The 19,864-nt window shown below is 51.4% G+C and overlaps 1 protein-coding gene across 4 annotated transcripts; it reads right to left on the bottom strand.

Moving 5' to 3' along the window:
- Positions 1-1,782: 1,782 nt before the first annotated feature.
- Positions 1,783-13,391, bottom strand: SFTPB (surfactant protein B). 4 transcript variants are annotated; one of them, XM_067007279.1, is made up of 12 exons: positions 13,215-13,342; positions 12,871-13,009; positions 12,171-12,301; positions 11,875-11,946; positions 11,389-11,514; positions 10,643-10,795; positions 10,335-10,430; positions 7,162-7,276; positions 6,843-7,003; positions 5,932-6,012; positions 5,297-5,382; positions 1,783-5,169 (listed from the first exon to the last, which is right to left on the bottom strand). In XM_067007279.1, the coding sequence occupies exons 2-11, from the start codon at positions 12,932-12,934 to the stop codon at positions 5,320-5,322; spliced, it is 1,062 nt and encodes a 353-aa protein (XP_066863380.1). In that variant the 5' UTR covers positions 12,935-13,009; positions 13,215-13,342; the 3' UTR covers positions 1,783-5,169; positions 5,297-5,319. The 4 variants fall into 4 exon arrangements, with proteins under 4 accessions (XP_066863380.1, XP_066863379.1, XP_066863378.1 ...); XM_067007277.1 differs by having other exon boundaries at positions 3,057-5,169; positions 7,162-7,345; positions 13,215-13,341; XM_067007278.1 differs by having other exon boundaries at positions 12,871-13,343.
- Between the last annotated feature and the right edge of the window lie 6,473 nt (positions 13,392-19,864).

Raw genomic sequence — 19,864 nt, 5'->3', positions numbered from 1 at the left:
ATCTGCTCAGTCAGTACCATGCATTCATTGGTCTAATTGATGGCACTTACCCCACCTGAAGTATGCCATTTTTTTCTGTGATTCTCTGATTAATGTCCATCTTCTCAACTAGACTCTAAGTTCCAAAAGGGCAGACAGCAACTGTTTCTGTTGTGCCCAGCCCTAGGGAAGTGCTTGACACTTAGGAGTCAGTGACTAATAATGTTTGTTAAGCAAATGGTATATTGCTGAGTCTGTGTTCTCTGTATCCCTCTTTTGCAGAGATGATTTTGTCTCCTTACACCCTCCCAAGGTGTTGACGATAGATGCAGTTGCCTGAAAGGTTGGGGACCACTGCTCAGGCTGACTGTCATGTCCTGTGTGTGTAGCTTGAGGTCCTTTGTGGGTGACATGTGGGTGGCTTCCACCACTACTGTCTGAGCTGGGGGCCTGGCCCATGTGTCTTTATAGCTGTGATTCCAGCATATGCTTCCTCTTTGGAGACCTCAGGCTCTGGCCAGTCTGAATCACAGATGGGAAAGAAGTGAAATGTATGCTTTCTTAGCTGATGTCACAAAGGAAAAGAGAGATATGTGGAAAACATATCCTAAATTTGAGAGACTTATGCTAGGGGAAAATCTGCACCATATAGGACGGTAAATAAATAAATATACCTGATATATTTTTACTGGTAAGACAATAAAAAGAACACCCCAGCAGATAATCAGGCAAAAAACCCAAATAGGCATTTCGCGAAAGATGAAATATAAATGGCCAAAAACATGTTAAAAAAAGTTTACTTAGTAACCAAAGAAATGCAAATTAGAATAACCAGAGGTCATTTTATAGTTCAGCAAAGTTTTGAAAGATTGCTAATATCCAGGGTTGGAGAGAGTGAAAAAGAGGCACTTATTTACTATTGAGATAGAAACTGGTACGGCTGGTAAAGGGCCAGTTTGATAATACAGACTATGTTAGAAGTAAAGATGTACATGGTTTTTGTCCCCCAAATTTCGTGTCTTAGAATTGATTCTAAGGAAATAATCAAACTAGTAAGCAAAGATGTTACTGCCAGGATTTTTATTCTTCACAACATTGCTGATAATAGTTGTTTTAAAAAGTAAAGAGTTTTGGGACTTCCCTGGTTGTCAGTGGGTAAGACTCCACGCTCCCAATGCAGGGGTCCTGGGTTCGATCCCTGGTTGGGGAACTAGATCTCGCACGCATGCTGCTACTAAGAGTTCACATGACGCAACTAGGAGTCTGCATGCTGCAACTAAAAGATCCCGCATGCTGCAACGAAGATCCCGTGTGCCGCAACTAGGACCCAGTGCAGCCAAAATCAATCCATCTTAAAAAAAAAAGTAAAGAGTTTTTATCAAGAAAAAAGCATGCAGCAATTAGCAGTGTTGATAGGTATCTATATTTATTGACATAGAAAAGTTAAAAAAACTTAAAAAAAATTTTTTACTTTCCTTGATTGATTGATTGGTGTATAGTTGATTTATAATGTTGTGTTAGTTTCAGGTGTACAGCAAAGTGATTCAGTTATATACATATATATAGTTATTTACATATATAAATATATATAGTTATTTATATATAAATATATATTTACATATATAAATATATAGTTATTTATATATATAAATATTCTTTTTCAGTTTCTTTTCCATTATAGGTTATTTCAGGATATTGAATATAGTTCCCTGTGCTATACAGTAGGTTCTTGTTTATTTTATAGGAAAGATTATTATTATTATTTTTTAAAAAGATTTTATTTTTATTTATTTATTTATTTTTGGCTGTGTTGGGTCTTTGTTTCTGTGCGAGGGCTTTCTCTAGTTGCAGGGAGCGGGGGCCACTCTTCATCGCGGTGCGCGGGCCTCTCACTGTCGCGGCCTCTCTTGTTGCGGAGCACAGGCTCCAGATGCGCAGGCTCTGTAGTTGTGGCTCACGGGCCTAGCTGCACCGCGGCATGTGGGATCTTCCCAGACCGGGGCTCGAACCCGTATCGCCTGCATTGGCAGGCAGATTCTCAACCACTGCGCCACCAGGGAAGCCCAGGAAAGATTATTTTAAATGAACAAAGCAGTTTAGAAAACAGCATGTATAGGGTGTTCCCATTTTTGTAAATCTGTTATATCTATTTTTGTACATGTGCAGAGGAAGGTTTGGAATAATGTTCTATATGTTGTAAATGTTATATTGATTGTGTAGTGGATTTAAAACTTCAGTCATTAATTGCGGGACATAAATATAATTGTATTTGTCTATAACTGAACTCATTTTGGCTCATAAGCCCCCCATACCTAATATTTCCACTTGAAAAAAACAGCCCTGTCTTGTTTAATGCACAGCCAGCCCATCTTGGGCAACTAACCACTGAACCCTCCTTCCCTTACCCCTGGGATTGATTTACACATTACCCTGTTGTGAGGAGAGATGTTGGCGACTGGGCTCTCATGGGCACTCCAGGTCTCCACCCAAGCGTCACTCATCTTGCCTGATCTTCACCTTCTTGTGTTGGCTACACATGTCTGACTTCTCATCCTCTCAAGGTCCGTGAAACTGTCACTGCTTTGTCACCAACCATGGGCTCTTGTGGGCCCACCACCTTGTCCAGAGCCCATCCTGATGGCCTCTGGGCTGTGAGGTGTGCTTGCTCTCCTGCATCATGGGGGTGGGTTCCCCCCGAGGCAGCCCCCAGGCCTGTCTGCCCAGGCCCCTCCCTGAGGCCATTCTCTTCACTCTGATGCGTCCTCCTCAGGCCTACACCCTGGCAACTGAAGAACGAGCCCCTGTACTGCTATGGGACACTAACCCCTCTTGGGGCTTTTCCTTCTTACCTTCCTCTGGGGTGCAGGGTGCTGGGAATGTCTCAGGGACCCCCACCCTGTGTCTCAGCTGTAGCCACTTCTGTCCTCCCATCGCTGGTTGACTCCTGACCTTTTGAGTGAAGCCTCCTCTTCCACTATCAGGAGCTCATTCCCACGCTTGCTTTGGGGATAAACTGTTAATGCCTTCTGTCCTTCAGGCTGTCGCTCTTCATCTCCCCAACCAAGCTTTTTTTTTTTCAAAATTTAAAACACTCTTTTCTCTCAGGGACCTTAGTCTTGTAATTGAAATAATGGCTTTCAAGACAATAGTCTGCTATATAGATTTACAAAAAGATTTACTTAAAAGGTCAAATTCAGAGGCCAAGGGTTCGTGTCAGTCTTTCCTACCCCAAGCGCAGGTTGTATAAAAAGCTCTTCCTGGTGCTTGAATGGTGGAGCCATTCAGGGTGGAGCCAAAGGGTGGGCAAATGGATGGAAAAAGTCTGTAGTTCAGGGTCAAAGTCTGCGTCCACTACAGCTCTCTCCTGGGACTGGTAAGATTGTGGGTGATTTCAACTGTTTTTTGGTCTGCAAATTCTGAATTTTCTACAATAAACATGCATTTCTTTTATAATAGGAAACATAATAAAAGTTCTTTTATTAAGTGAAGGGACACTTCCAGCCATTTAGGTCTTTAATGCTAAAGGTTAATTAATTTGGTGGTTTTTTTTGTTTTTTTTGTGTGTGTCTATTTGGGGTTTGGGGTACCCTAACAACCTCACTGCATCACAGTGGGTGGGCTCTTTGGGAGGGGGGAGGGTAACAGGTGGGGGCCAGCCTGGAAGCAGTTACAGGAGGGAGAGGTGACGTAGGCGTGTATTTCTCCATCATGAAGGAGGGTGGGGCTGGCCGGGCGCCCCCCACCCCACCCCACCATCCCGGCTACCTTCAGGGTGAGGCTGCAGCTTCTGCAGCATCTTAAAGGGCGGTGTCTTTTCTTTTAGGACAAGGAGATGGCACTTCGTTAGCATCCTTATGGGGGCTGCATTACATGGGAACTGATTCCCCAGCGTGACCAGCCCCAAGTGAGCTTTGAGGAGATAAATCACAGCAGGAATCGAGTCACCCTGGCATTTCAAACAAAAATTGGGAGTTCAGCCTTACAAAAAGCAACAACAGCTCTTCAGCGGGGAAAACGTTCACCTGTTGAAAACGCCCAATCACCTTCCACCAGGCTTGAGCACTGCTGTGCTTACCTTTGACCACGCCAGGGATTCCCTGATGTTTAAAAAAAGTTTAAGGATTTCACATGTCTATCTTTTCTGGTACTTTATGTTCCCATTTTTTATTCTGAATCTTGAATTTTGTGAAAGTGTTAGCAGAATAATTATAAAAGCTAGGATCTTGGGCACGTGGAGATCGGAGTGAGGTAGGGCCCAGCTTTTCCCCTGCTGTCCTCTTGCAGCCAGGACTTGGAGAAGTACCGGGCGCCCACAACGAGATCCCCTCGGCCCAGCCCTGGGGAGGTCTTTACCCCGTGAGAGCGAGGCTGGCTCAGGTAGTGTGTGAAGGTGGCCCCGGACTGGAAACCCCCTCTGCAGACCCCCTCCAGAAGATGCAGCCTTGGCTGTGCCTCACACCCAGAGTGGACGGAAGTGGCTCTGGTTTCAGGCTGTGGTTAGAGAGAGAACAGACCAGGCTGAGGATTTGGGGAGCAGGCCTGACCTGCAGATGGAAGAGGCTGGCCCCGGTGTGTGAGCTCCCAGAGGGCAGCGGGCTGACTCCTTTATTCACAGCTCTGGCCCTTGCCCCTAGAATGTGGCCTGGCCACAGGCACTCACTGCATTTTTTAAAAAAATGAGTGAAGAAATGAATAAATGACCTTTGTGTTGGGGTCTTGTTCTGGGGAGAATTGTAAAGTTGACCAGGTTTTTTTCTCAGGGGCACTTCCCTGACCAGAGGCACCTGGCACAGAGGCTGCATGTGACCCACGCCTCCGTCCTAAGGTGCGACCTCCGACCGCATGACAGGGAGGGAGAGAGGGGTGTGTCTCAGGAGTGGGGAGACAGGTGATGGAGTTCCTAAGGGGGTGTCATCTTCAGGCAGCAAAGTCTGATTTCCACTGACTTTCAGGAAAGGCTGGCCTTGGTCTAAACACATCCAAGACTGAAGAGTGCAGAGGGTGAGCTGTAAGGGGGAAGCCTCCGGCAGGCACGGAAGCCCCCCTGAGGGCTGGGCCAGGGCGAGGGAGCTGGGAGCTGGGCCTGGCACTGAGCGCGCCGCGGGGATTCTGGGCAGAGGCGTGAGCAGGTTCGAGAGGTCCTTCTGGTGAGGGTGCTGCCGGGGGGCCCTCAGGAGCCTCGAGTTTGGCCTGTGAAGAGGAGGATGGAGCAGCCAGACTCAGTGGCTGTCTTTTCCTGCTTGGGGACAGAGGGGCTCCTCTCCTGATGGGAGGAGGACCTGCCCACACTCCCATCAGCTGGGGGGCCTGGACTCACCTGGCATGGCGTTTGAGTTCTCGTCAGAAGTGGGGTCTGTGGACACGCTGGAGAGGACTGAACGGGGTCATGCACATCCCCAGGGCCTGCCACAGGGACAGCATTAGGGCCTGAGGCCTTGCACACACCCCCCCCCCCCCCATTCCCAGCTCTGAGGATGTTAGGGAATCTCCTCCTGGAAGGGGCGGCTCTCACTCCACCTGCCACCTGGTGGGAGCTCTGGATGTGACCTCGTGGACTCCTTGGGCCACTGCCTGAGCCACAGGCCTTCTGGGTTTCGAGCTGGAGGAGGTGGGATGCTTGCCCCGAGACTCTCACTTTGTACCCTCCCATCAAGCACACACTGCTCAGCGAACACCCCCCCATCCCAGAATGCACATCAAACCACACTCCTGAAAGCTGTCCTCTCCCTTCCCATACTCCTCTTTTTCATCCTTCTGTGGCTTTCTCTTGACTTCTCTGAGACTGCCTTTTCTATCGTAAAACATGCGAGGGCATGTCCCAGTCGGGGGCCTGCACTCCCGGGGCTGCCCTGCACCCGGGGGAATGGGGCCCTTGAGGACCGTGGACCGGAGAGGGTGGGGGTCCTGGGAGCTGAGGAAAGTCCCGGCATCAGCTGGGAAGGGTGGGTGTACCTGGCAGGCGGTGTGGGCATCCCAGCCCCCGGACACTCGGGTCTGCAGCTGGGCTGCGTGCCGCTCCACAAACTGCTCACACTGAAGAAGGAGACAGACACAGGGTGGGGTGGGCCCAGGCCCAGGGCAGGGCTCTCCTGCCCGGCTGTCCAGGCCTCCCCACTTCGATGGATCACTCCAGGGCTCCCCCGGACCTCGCGTAGGTCCAGCCCTCAGTCCCCACTGAGCAGCGCCGGCTGTAAGGCTCCGAACAAGCCGCCGTGGGCTGAAATGGGGGTTTCTGCCAGGAAAGCCAGGGACATCGGAGGTGGAGGCACAGGGGCAGAATCTCATCCCCCTTTTCCCCCTCCCTCTAAATTTCAGTTCTGGAAGGCATCCTAGAGCTTATCTGGTCTTGGAGACCCGATGTGACGGCAGTAGGGAGTACCACGTGGAAAGCGGCCTCCTGGGACGGGAGTGGGCGGGCTTGTCACCCACTCTCAGTACCGGCACTCCAGGACTCCAGGCCCAGCCCTCTCCTGCAGGGGGTTGGTCCCCACTGAGCCACACTGGAAGGAGGGTTGGCGCTGGGACAGGACTGGGACCCTGGAGAGACGGCCAGGCCCTCTCGGGCTCCACTGGCATTACTCATCTCCTGGTAGGTGACCGGGCCTCCCTCCTGGTCCATGAGGGAGGCCTGCTGGTCCTCCAGAGCCCACGCCCTTTGTCCAGAGACAACTCCCGACCTTAGCGGGTTTTGCCCTAAGTTACAGCGCCACCGCTGTTTGGCCCACGTCCCGTCTGCCTGTCTGAGCTCCTGAAGAGCGGGGGAAGTATCTCAGTGTATCTCTGGCTGGGAAGCCTTTCCTGGGCTCAACACTCCACCATCGGCAGCCCCTCGGTCCCAAGCCCCTGATGTGCGTACCCCTCACCTTTTGCCTATCCAGCCAAGAGCCCAGGCAGGCCTGGCGCATTGCCTGTGGCATGGCCTGCTCGCTGCTTTTCCCTGCCTGGGTGGTCACAGACAGGCAGAGCTGGCACTCAGTGTCTTGCGGTAGCCGGTCTCCTGGCAGGGGCCCCAGAGCGGTGAGGGCTAGAGAGAAAAAACAGTCAAGGATGCCCTGCAGCGTATTCAGTTCCTGCCCTCACTGGCGCAGCGCAGGGGCACCTGGGAGGGAGGGGGTCATGCAGGGCCAGGGTGGGGGAGGGATGAGAGTGGGCGATGGGCAGGGGCTGGGACTGCAGGCTCACCTGGGCCAGTGCCGTCCTCGCTGGAGCACTGGAGGATGAGGCCGCAGACCAGCTGGGGCAGCGTGCGGTCCAGCAGCGTGTTTAGCAGGATGCCGACATAGCGCTCGGCCAGGCACTGGCAGAGGCCACCCACCACCAGGGGGACCACGTGGCACACTTGGGCTACAGTCGTGGCCAGCGTACCCTGGGGTGGGGTCCGAGATAGGGCAGGGTCGGACCTTCTCTTGAAACACCTAGTCAGTGGCCAGCACTAGCTGGGTACTTTGTAGACCTGACCTTGTTCCCTTGGAGAATTATCGTATGCTGTTTACAGATAAGGACCCTGAGCATCCCAGAGTCCAGGGAACTTGCCCAGAATCACTGAGCTGGTGCAAGAATCAGGCCATGGACCCACCTTTGATTTCAAAGAGTCTGGAATTGCTGAAATTCCAGAGTTGCCCAGAGAGGTGGGCATTGCCAAGGCCACATGGCAGCCTGGGGCAGTGGCAGAACCAGACCTGAGTCTTCTCCCTCCTGACCCGGGCGGGCTGTGCTTTCCTGCTCCTGTCTGTGCTCCAGAGCCTGCGGTTTCAGGAGTCCCTGGGGGAAGCCAGGAGTTTCCCCACCCCACCCTTGACTCCGAACACAACCTCCCAGCTGAGGGGCAAGGAGAGAGGTGGCAGGCACGCTCATCCTTCCGCTCCTTTATTCATTCAGCCAAGAACTTACATGCATGAAATAAGTTTCATAAGTGATACCGCACATCACAGGGAATATAGCCAATATTTTACAATAACTATAAATGGCATATAACCTTCCAAAGTTTTGTGAATCACTATATTGTACACCTGTAACATATAATACTGTACATCAACTATACTTCAATTTAAAAAAAAAAAGAACCTATACGCGGCAGGCTGGCCTGGGCCCTGCTCCTGCTTGCAGCCCTCCACTGTCCCCCAACACCAGGAAGGCCAAGGAAGGAGTAGGAGTAAGTACACAGAGGGACGTGTACTTCTCTGGGATGTGACACATTCCAAATGGCACATCTCACCAAATGTACCCATTTGCTTGCATCAGATCCCACACTCAGCCTCCCCTCCTGCTATGACGAGGTATCCCTGCTCTGTCAAAAGCTGGCCCATCTCCTTGTGCATTGGGTCCACCCTGCCCCCACCTGCACACGTGCTTCACCTCTGCATCCCCCTCTCTGTCCTGCCTCATTGCTATTCCCTCCTGCCCATTGGTCTCTTAGTATGTGAACACGCTAAAACAGCTTCTCTCATTAAAAAGACTCACCCCGGGACTTCCCTGGTGGCCCAGTGGCTAAGGCTCTGTGCTCCCAATGCAGGGGGCCTGGGTCCCATCCCTGGTCAGGGAACTAGATCCCACATGCCGCAACTAAGAGTTCGCATGCCACAACTAAATTTCCTGCATACCGCAACGGAGATCCTGCGAGCCGCAACTAAGACCCAGAGCAGCCAAATAAATAAATGCTTTAAAAAAAGAGCCTCACCCATCTCCCCTCCCCTTCGCAGAAAAACTTCATGAAAGAGTGGTCAATACTTAATGCTACACTTTGGTCCCCGTAACTCCTCCAAAACAGCTCTCCAGGTCACCAGCATCCCCCTGGACATGTGTCGTCGGTCCCTCAGCAGCTTTGGGGCCCGATGACCACTCCCTCCTTGCTGAAATGCTTTCTTCTCTCAGCCTCTGTGACCCTCATGCCGTGGTGTCCCCACCTCCCTGGCTGTCCCTCCTCAGGTTCTTTCGCTGGTGTTTCCCTTTGCTTGGACTGGGCCTCCTTCTCCTCGACCTGGGATCCCAGCCGTTCCCTTGGATTTAAATCCTGTCTGCAGCCTCGACTCTCAGACTGATGTCTCTGGACCTGGCTGGGGGACCCGGCTGCCTACTTGTCGCCTCCTCTTGCACGTTGCACAGGAGTCTTGAACTCAGCACGGCCAGGAGAGAACTCATGATTTTTCTGCCCAGACCTGTTTCTTCTCAAATCTACTCATCTCAGCTGGAGGCATTCCAGAGAACCCACTACTCAAGCCAAAGTCCATAGCGCCATTGCCGATTCCTCTCTCGTCTCCACTCCCCAGGTCCCGTCCATCGCTGAGTCCTGCAGAGCCCCCGTCCCAGACATGTCCTCAGTCCCCCTCCTAGCTCCACCCCCCCATTTCTGCAATCATCTCCTTGCTCTCATTTTTCTCTCCCATCTGCCCAATTCATTCTTCAAACCGCAGGAGCTCGATCTTGCTGAAGTGTAAATCCAGTCATGACCTCCCCCTGCCTGAAACCCTTCTGCAGCTGTGAATTACGTTCAGAATCAGGCCCAGCGTTCCTTCACTTGGCTCTGGTGTTTCTCCCGGGCTCGCCAACCACTCTCCCCGAGCCCACCCGAGGCAGCCACACAGCTGACCAAGCTTGTTCTGCTCGAGGCCCTTTGCCCGTCGGTCCTTGTCATCCTCCAGGCCTCAGTTTAGCCATCACCTCCTCAGAGATGCCTCCTGACCACCATCCTAAACCCCTTCCCCCATCACTGTCCCTCCCCTCATCTGTTTTAATTCTCTGCTCTGAACTAACCACTACCTGAAAAAAATCTCTCCCACCACAATGCAAACTCAGGAGGGTGGGGACGCCCTCAGTGCCCTCATCTGGAGGGGCCGACAGGGCAGGGCCTCTCCTCACTTGGGCCCCATTTCAGGGCAGGGCCATTGGGTGATGGTCACTACAGGTCTGGAAGACCCCAAGTTTGGGGCAGGCAGAGATGGAGGGTCCATCTGCGGAAATTCTCCTCTTGTAAAATGAAAGAACCTTTTCTACAAACACGACTGAGATTCTTTTCTGTACTTTGACACCTGGCATAGTGCCTGGCACACAGTCGGGGCTTCACAGTGGTTTTGTTTCTGTTTGCTTTTTTCTCCCCCGTGGCTTGAGGGAGCTTAGTTTGCCGGACCAGGGATTGAACCTGGGTCACGGCAGTGACAGTGACGAGCCCTAACCACTGGACCACCAAGGAATTCCCCACGGTTGTTGAACAGGCTCTAGGCCTGGCACCTACCAGGCCCAGCCTGAGTGCCAGGGTCCCTTGGGTGGGGACACTGCAGCCAGCTGGCCCCTGGTGGGCGTATGAGGAGGGGTGGTGGGAAGTGGCGGTGTGGGCCGCCTTGTGGCCCCGGACGCCTCACCTTGGGAATCACAGCCTGGATCCGCTTGATCATAGTCCTGCAGAGCCAGCAGAAGGGGAGGGGGATGGGAATGGGGAACCGCTGCTCCGAGAGATCCTGGGGGAGAGAAGCGTGCTGCAGGCAAGCTGGACAGAAGGCTCCCCCTGGGCTCTGCCTCGCCCGACTCGCCTCCACTTCCGTGTCCCCTCCTCCTGCTCCTGCCGTAGGCCCTGCCTGGGGCTGCTGGTCCCCTTCCCAACGCTGGCCCTCCCAGGCCAGGTGATCCAGGGCCTCGGCCATGGCCCTCGCTCTCTGGATCTCCATCTCACCTGTGTCTGCGGCCCGGGCCTCGCCTGGAGGGCCCCAGGCAGCGCGGAGAGGACCAGCTTGTCCTGCAGGGGGTCCGAGGGCTCCGGCTCCTGCCCTGGCTCTGGCTGCCTGCTTTTGCACAGGCCCAGGTGCTCGCAGGTGGCCTTCGGGCTCTAGGGTACAACGCAGGGTGAGAAGGTGATTGGGGTGGGGGAGGGGACCCCACTCCCACCCCCCCCCCCTTCTGGCTCCAGGACTCAGGCACCAGGCCACTGCCTTTAGGCCTGGAATGGGGGAAGCAGGCTGGTTTGGGGCTGTGGTTTAGGACTCTGTCGGGTGGAGAGGAGACCAAAGGCGGAGAGGGGGTCAAGTGGGGGTTTTGGGGCACGTGTCTGGGAATGCGCGTGAACGAGCGTGAGCGCGGGTGTTTGCGAGGATGAGTGAGTGTAAGTACGTGAGAGTGCGTTTGTCGTGTGAGCGCGTAGACGGCGTGGGTGTCGCGTGAGGCTGTGCGCAGCGAGTGTGTGACCGAGTGTTTGTCTGTGCGAAGGGTGTGAGGGTGTGTGCCGGCGCCTGAGAGCGTGCACGCCCACCGTGTACAGCTGAGTGGGAGGCGCTGTCACCTGGGTACGGGCCGAGGGGCACTGAGTTTCCTGCACCCCGTGTGGGCAGGGGGCGGGCCGCCACGTGCGGGGGTAACTCAGGGACAGGGTGGGCGTGAAGGCCATGCAGGAGGCAGGGTGGAGGCGAGGCGGGAGGGCCTCACCATCTGGCTCTGGAAGTGGTTGACGACCAGCGAGAAGTAGGTGTCCAGCACGTGGTGGCACTTGGACCCCAGCAGCTTCAGCGGGAAGATGTCGCACTCGTGCTCCAGGAATTTGCGTATCGTGCCCTGGGAGGCAGGCGGGAGAGGGGACCGTCAGCCTGGCCTCTCTGAGGTCTGCCCCGCCTGAGCCCCTGGACACGGGGCCATCGCCGACCTGACTGGCCACCTTCACCCAGGGCCCTGGAGTGGGGAGGGTGCTAAGGAGCCGCGTACTTGGGCACAGGCGTGGCTGCTCCCCTCAGGAAAGACCGTCTCTGGCTGTGCCACTGAGCTCATTTCCAGAGCCCTCTCCCGGCCAGGAGGTGCCTGGAGTCCCCCGGGGAAACCCAGGCATCACCCCCGAGCTGGAGATGGCTTCCTTAAGGGGCTAACCTCTTCCCTATCTCTTAATCCCCAAGCTTCAGTCCAGGCTCTGGGCCTCATTACCTGGGACACGAGCTCCTTGGCCATCTTGGTGAGAATGTGGGTGATGTCCTCACATTCCTGGCACAGGTCATCCTGGGGAGAGGGCCCCAAGTTGGGGCACATGAGCGGAGGGCATGCTCCCAGCTCAGGTGGCTGAGGCTGATAGGGTGCTCCAAGACACAGGCAACTGCCCACGATCCCATCCCATCCCATCCCATCCCCTACAGGGGCTCCAATCCCTCAGGCCCATCCAGAGCCTTCCCAGGACCCTCTATCCCAAGACCTTTGGTCTCAGTGCATCCTTGGGTGGTACTCACAGCTTCCACATGTCCCCAGACTTCCTGCAGGCAGTGCCCTAGGGCTCTGCACTGCAATGCTTGCTCCAGGCTTTGGCACCAGAACTCGGGACCCTGGGCACAGGCCAGGGATGCGGTGGTCCCGACAGCGGCTGTTTGGGGCCAGAGCAACCTTGGGGTCCAAGCCACACCTGGCACCCTGGCCTCCCCCAACCTCCAAACCCAATTTTACTGGGACGCATGACCGTTAGACATGCTGGAGTCGGATGGTTCTGGGTTCTACCTGCTATAGTGCCCGCCAGCTGTGCGACCCTGGACAAGCCCTGGAGTTTCTCTGAGTCAAAACTCCCTCATCTTTAAAACGAGGACAAGGGCTTCCCTGGTGGCGCAGTGGTTGAGAATCCGCCTGCCGATGCAGGGGACACGGGTTCGTGCCCCGGTCCGGGAAGATCCCATGTGCCGCCGAGCGGCTGGGCCCGTGAGCCATGGCCGCTGAGCCTGCGCGTCCGGAGCCTGTGCTCCGCAGCGGGAGAGGCCACAGCAGTGAGAGGCCCGCGTACCGCAAAAATAAATAAATAAATAAAACGAGGACAAGGTACAGATTGAGCATAATGCCTGGGACAGAGCCAGGGCTCAGTAAGTGGTGGAGGAGGTCGCGATGCCCCCTCCACGCCTGGCCCGGGGGTGCCGAGTGGGGTGAGGAGAGGCTGGGGACACTCACCAGTGCCTGGACCACAGAGTGCGGAGAGCAGGAGCAGCCACAGCGGCAGGTGTGACTTGGCCATGGCTCCTCCACAGCCTGGACACCCTGCCTGGGGTGCAGCCCTTATAGCTGGGGGCTGGGGTGTGGGAGCAGAACTCTGTTGGAGCAGCCGTGACCTCAGTGTTTGCCTTTGCCCTGGAGGGCCCTCCAGATGCTTTGCTTTGATCCCCTCCTCTTCCCAGAAGTGACACTCCTGCCAGCCGCCCCCCGCCCCCCGGCTGCTGCCCGATGCCCGTCCTGCTGCCCTGGGAACCCCTGGCACAGCCACATCCTATCCCCCATGGGCCTGGACTCCCACTAACCAGGGGGGCTCTTGAGCCTTCACATCTGGTCCCATCTCTCTGGGTTATGGAAGGGAAACTGAGGCAGGACCAGGGCAGCCAGGGTGACTCCCCCCAACTCCCGTCTCTACCCCAGGCCTCTCAGCCCTTCTCTGCTCTTGAGCAATTGCTCTTAAGAGTTTCCTGCCTGGCCCTTGACCCAGGGCAAGCACCGGAGGGGCAGACTGGAAACCCTCCAAGGCCACCTACCCCTTCCCACCCGCCCCTTCTCCTTTCCTCCTGAAAACTCTTCTGGTTCTATGAGAACATGGCTGGCATTAGTCAGAAGAGCATTTACATGAATCAAAGAAAAAAAGCTGAAGTGCCCCAAGAGTCTGAGCCAAGGGGGCACAGCTTGTTCAGGAGGGAGAAACCTCTGCAGCTGCCAGGTCAGGCCGCCCCCCCACCACCGCCCCCGCCCTGAGGCAGCGCACACCCAAGGACAAGCTCACCACCCCCGAGGGGCAGACGTGAGGGGCGAGAGCAGGGAATCGGGCGTTGGCTCGTGGCCACCAGCCTGGCTGAGTCCTGGGGCGCCCTCTCCAGCGGAAGCTCGCGGGTGCGGGCCGGGCGGGCATCAGCACCCACGGACACAGGATGGCCCAGTGACTCCCTCGGGGTCACACAAGGACTCGGGCGGTTTCTGTTGGCCTCAAGCCCTCGCTGGTATGACCAAGAGTGTGGTGTGTAAACGTGTGACAAAGATGGGGACCCCGCGACTTGTATTCCGCCCAAGGAGGTGGGACAGGAGGTGCTTGTAGTTTAGTGAGTGTTAAACAAAGGAGCCGCGCAGGGCACACGCGGGGCTGCCCGAGCTGCAGGGGGCGGGGTCTGCGGATGGCCGCCTCTGGGGGTGTCGGTCAGGGTGTCTAACTGCTGTCACGGGGGCTTCCCATGGCCCCTGCTTCCTTCTCACAGCGCCGGGCAGGCTGGTTCAGGAGGTGAGGCTCTGGTCCACGCGATCACTTAGGAGCCCAGATCCCTCCATTTGCCGGCTCTTCTGTCCCCCAGGGCTGGGGGTCCTCCCCTGGATCCTCTGCATCTGGCCAGCAGGGCACAGAGAGAAAGAGGGGGAGAGAGGGAGGGGAGAGTTGGGGGTCAGGCCTGGGAGTGGCCTTCATTTCTGCCTCCAGTTCATGGGCCAGGATTCTATCACACTGTCCCACATAACCACGGGGGTGGGGGGGACGTCATGTGCCCGTGCGCCCAGGGGAAAGCGACATGGAGTTGGACACGTGGCATTGTCTCAGATCCACCACACTGAACACAAAACTGTGTTCTGTGGGGTTTTCTGGATAGTGGGTCCATGGCTCCTATCAAATCCTCAAAGAGGGGCCAGTGTCTCCACACCCTTGAGAGATGCCATCCACGGGGAAAAAATAAAGAAAACACAAAAGGCCAGCTGTTGACCAAGCTGCCCTGGCCTGGGGCAGGGGTGAGGACGTCTGCCCCGTGGTCCCTGGGATGGGTCCCTGGTTCCTCTTGTTCTGACGCTAGTGGCACCACATTCTCTGATTAAAATTTGGCTCCTTAGTGAGGTGGGAGAAAGATGGACAGGAAGTTTGGGGTTAGTAGATGCAAACTATTACATATAGGATGGATAAACAACAAGGTCCTACTGTATAGAATAGGGAGCTATATTCAATATCCTGGGATAAACGATAAGGGAAAAAATATAAAAAAGAATGTATATATGTGTATAACTGAGTCACTTTACTGTACAGCAGAAATTTACAAAACATAGTAAGTCAACTATACTTCAATAAAATATAAATTTTATAAAAGGGGAAGGAAGACAATAAAATGTGGCTCTTCTCACGGGGCGTGGCTACAGAGAGAGCCTGCACAGATCTGCTGTACAGCCAGCTGTCCTCCTGACCCATCTATTTCCCACTGTAAATGAATAAAGAATCGTCCTGGAGAAAAAAAAAAAAAAGAAACATTCTTTTAGCCACCCCAAGATCTGAGAGTTTATTAACTTGCGTTTGTCAATAAGAGATGGCTCCCCTCCTGGCGTGTGGACAATTTGACATTTCTGAGGGCCAGTTCCTTGTGACCAAGCTACACACTTCATGCTTCCTGCTTAGTACCATGCCCACAGCCCACCACAGTTTACACTGCACAAGCCTACTCTTGCCTGTCCCCAGTCCCCCTGTCTAGAAAGTGCCCTCACCACACTTCTGGAAAGGGAAGCCCCGTGGACCACGTCCCTCCATCCCCCTGGCTGGAGTCTTTTGGACCAGGAGTAGACACCTGACCCAAAGAGGATCAATCCATTGGCCTGGCTGAGCAAACTGGATTTTGAACTGGGAGATAAGAGGTGAGTCAGTTGGTAGTGAGACAGGAGAGAAGCAAATGTGTGAAGAGCCAAAGCCCCACATTAATGGTGGATTAAAAGAGGGTCCTTGATTACTTACTGTAAAGTGGCCTGGAGCAAATCAAAACCACACTTTACACGTCCTAGGATGGCTATTATTAAAAAAAAAAAAAAAAAAACAGAAAATATAGCTGGGCCTCTATATCTGCAGGTTCTGAATCCATACATTCAACCAACCTTGGATCCTACATGACATGGAGGGCCGGCTATGGAACCTGAGCATCCTCAGATTCTGGTATCAATGACGGGTCCTAGAACCAATCCCTTGTAGATACTGAAGGTCGACTATAACAAGTTGATGAGTATGTGGAGAGACTGGAAACCTAGAGCATTACTGATGGCAGTGTAAAGGGGTGTAGTTGCTGTGGAAAGCGGTTTGTACAAAACAGTTCTGCAAAACAGTTCTTCAAAACGTTGAATGTAGAATTAATTACCTTATGACCCAGAAAGTCCACTCCTAAGTGTATGTCCAAGAGAATGGAAAGCAGGGACTGCAGCAGATACTTGCACACCCATGTTCATAGCAGCATTACTCATACCAGCCAAAAGGTGGAAACAACCCAAGTGCCATCAACTGATGAATGGGTAAACAGAATGTGGTATATCTATACAGTGGAATATTACATGGCCGTAAAAAGGAATGAAATTCTGACATATGCTACAACATAGATGAACCTTAAAAACATGATGCTCAGTGAAATAAGTCAGACACAAAAGGACAAATACTGCATGATTCTATTTATATGAGGTCCCTAGAGAAGTCAAATTCATAGAGACAGAGCGTAGAATGGTGGTTGCCAGGGGCTGGACAGAGGAGGAATGGGGAGTTAGTGTTTAATGGGGACACAGTTTCAGTTTTGCTAGATGAGAAAGTACTAGAGGTGGATGGTGGTGATGGTTATACAATATTGTGAATGTAGTTAATGCCACTGAACTATGCACTTAAGATTGTTAACATGGTAAGTTAATGTTATATATGTTTTACCACAAGTTACAAGAAGCGGGGTGGGCGGGAGAGAAGAGAGAGAGAGAGATAAGTCAAGCTGGAGGTGAAAGAAAGTTTGTTTTTCTTTTGATTGTGAGGCTCCAAAGTGTGAGACTTGAGAGAACCGGGGGCTGAGACCCAAGGGGTTCAGCAAAATGTTGTTACAGGTTGTATATTAAAATCGCGTTTAAATTATTTGGAAGATGAAAGTGAAGAGCAGAATTCCTATTAATTCCTTTTGTTTTGGGCTGCATTTCCCTGACAGTGGTCTGAGACTGACTCATCAGGGCCTGTGACTTTCCTCCCCTCTCCCACCTCCACTCTTTTATCGGAGTGTATTTGAATATAGCTTCGGAGTTTGGGGTAGAACCCGTGAGGAAAACAAGGCAAATACCACCTTTCCCAGCACAGTCCTTTCTTACGTTTTACTTTCTTTCAAAAGAAGGAATTTAAAAAAAAAAAAAAAAGAAGAAGAAGGAATTTAGGGATTTCCCTGGCGGTCCAGTGGTTAGGGCTCTGTGCTTCCACTGCAGGGGGCATGGGTTCGATCCCTGGTCAGGGAACTAAGATCCTGCATGCCGCACTGAGGAGGAATTTATTTGGGGGGGAGGAGGAAGGGCAACTTAGAATTTAGAAACAACGTTCACTCATTCATTCATTTGACCAAATAGTAGTTAATGATGTGGGAGCTGGGACCACAGTGGTCACAACCTTCGTGGACACCAGGATGAGCCCAGGAACTCCCGGAGATATTGGGAGCGGAGGAGACTTTGTAAGGGCTGAGATTCTTGCAGTAGCTGGAATGGAGGGACCCTGGGAAGTCCAAGTTATTATCCTGGCATTGATTACATTTTTAAGCCCATGTTGGGATGGATGACTTGAAGAAATAATGGCTCTATTTATTTCACTCAATTAAGAAAAAAAAATATATATATAAAATTGGCAATGTGCCAGGCACTATTCTAGGCAGTGGAGATGCAGCATTGAACAAACTCAATAATGTTCTTGCCTTCAGGGAGCTTTCCTCCTCATGGGTGCTGTTTAGGAAGCCAGGTATCTGTGTCTCTCTCATTGAACCATGGGCCCTGGGAACAGGAATCTCGTCTAATTCTTCTCTGTGCTTTCACAGCACCCTTGATAGGGCTTGGTCCAGAGTGGGTACGCAAACATACTTCCTGAATTGAGTGGTCCTTATGGACTAATCCTGCTCAGGATGTAAACAGCTTAACACGTGAACCTCTCTCAACATGGCAGTTTTGTTATGTCCAGAAACTAGAAATATCTGAGGGCAAAGGAGGAACTAAAATCACAGGCTTTTTTTTCATACAGACACATTGTATTTTATTTTTACAAGAGATAAATAAACTGACACCAAGCATTGTAAATGGATGACCACAACAAAAGCAAGAATGATTGCAATTACCAAACGCGAAACACACTCATACTATGTCATAATATTGACATTCAGTCCAGTAATCCTCCACTGTAACAGCTCCTTTACTTTGCAGTGAAAATTCATTTGTATATTTTTTGCCTCTGAGTCCTTGTGGGATTTTTTTTTAATTCAAACAGAAAGTCACAAAAATTATAATCATCCTCATCAGTTCATTCAGTTCCATGTAATTAATTTTTTTTCATCTTGATCTTTTGTTAGCACTTTTATGAATTCATCAGTTTTCCATTAGAGTTCTGAAAATGCTTATTCATTCAGTTCAGCATATAGTCAGTTACCAGAAACCTGTACTTGTCAGAGTCTTTTCCATGAATTCCTTGAAGATGAAACCCTTTTATAGGAACATATTTGCAAAAGCATCAGAGTACACCAAGAACTGTCTGTAAATGACAAAAGACTGAAAAATGACCACAGTTAAAGATTTGATGAACGTTCATAATAATGCAATTGACAAGGAAATTTAGTTATTTCTGAGATATACATTTTAAAGTAATAACTAGAATTATGACTTATAACATTATACCAGAACATATAAGATTTTTAGAAATGTCATGTAATGTCTGAAACATTTATATTAACATATTTCCATACAAATAACCCAAAGAAAGTTTAGAATTCATTTTTTTTTGTTTGTTTTATACTGCAGGTTCTTATTAGTCGTCAATTTTATACACATCAGTGTATACATGTCAATCCCAATAGCCCAATTCAGCACACCACCATCCCCACCCCTCCGCAGCTTTCCCCCCTTGGTGTCCATACATTTGTTCTCTACATCTGTGTCTCAACTTCTGCCCTGCAAACCAGTTCATCTGTACCATTTTTCTAGGTTCCACATACATGCGTTAATATACGATGTTTGTTTTTCTCTTTCTGACTTAGTTCACTTTGTATGACAGTCTCTAGATCTATCCACGTCTCTACAAATGACTCAATTTCGTTCCTTTTTATGGCTGAGTAATATTCCATTGTATATATGTACCACATCTTCTTTATCCATTCATCTGTCGCTGGGCATTTAGGTGGCTTCCATGACCTGGCTATTGTAAATAGTGCTGCAATGAACATTGGGGTGCATGTGTCTTTTTGAACTATGGTTTTCTCTGGGTATATGCCCAGTAGTGGGATTGCTGGATCATATGTTAATTCTATTCTAAGGAACCTCCATACTGTTTTCCATAGTGGCTGTATCAATTTACATTCCCACCAACAGTGCAAGAGGGTTCCCTTTTCTCTGTACCCTCTCCAGCATTTGTTGTTTGTAGATTTTCTGATGATGCCCATTCTAACTGGTGTGAGGTGATATCTTATTGTAGTTTTGATTTGCATTTCTCTAATAATTAGTGATGTTGAGCAGCTTTTCATGTGCTTCTTGGTCATCTGTATGTCTTCTTTGGAGAAACGTCTATTTAGGTCTTCTGCCCATTTTTGGATTGGGTTGTTTGTTTCTTTGATATTGAGCTGCATGAGCTGTTTATATATTTTGGAGATTAATCCTTTGTCCATTGATTCGCTTGCAAGTATTTTCTCCCATTCTGAGGGTTGTCTTTTCGTCTTGTTTATGGTTCCTTTGCTGTGCAAAAGCTTTTAAGTTTCATTAGGTCCCATTTGTTTATTTTTGTTTTTATTTCCATTACTCTAGGAGATGGATCAAAAAAGATCTTGCTGTGATTTATGTCAAAGAGTGTTCTTCCGATGTTTTCCTCTAAGAGTTTTATAGTGTCCAGTCTTACACTTAGGTCTCGAATCCATTTTCAGTTTATTTTTGTATATGGTGTTAGGGACTGTTCTAATTTCATTCTTTTACATGTAGCTGT

Source organism: Kogia breviceps, chromosome 11 (assembly GCF_026419965.1).
Source record: "Kogia breviceps isolate mKogBre1 chromosome 11, mKogBre1 haplotype 1, whole genome shotgun sequence".
In the NCBI taxonomy this organism is placed as follows: domain Eukaryota; kingdom Metazoa; phylum Chordata; class Mammalia; order Artiodactyla; family Physeteridae; genus Kogia; species Kogia breviceps.
This window is presented reverse-complemented; position numbering and strand designations above follow the sequence as displayed.

Excerpts from the sequence above, each read along its gene's own strand:
- SFTPB (XM_059078768.2), bottom strand. The coding sequence starts at position 12,934 with ATGGCCAAGTCACACCTGCCGCTGTGGCTGCTCCTGCTCTCCGCACTC. Across the intron at positions 10,796-11,388 it reads ACCACTTCCAGAGCCAGATG|AGCCCGAAGGCCACCTGCGA; the intron begins GTGAGGCCCTCC and ends GTTGTACCCTAG. Across the intron at positions 6,013-6,842 it reads CTTGGCTGGATAGGCAAAAG|TGTGAGCAGTTTGTGGAGCG; the intron begins GTGAGGGGTACG and ends CTCCTTCTTCAG.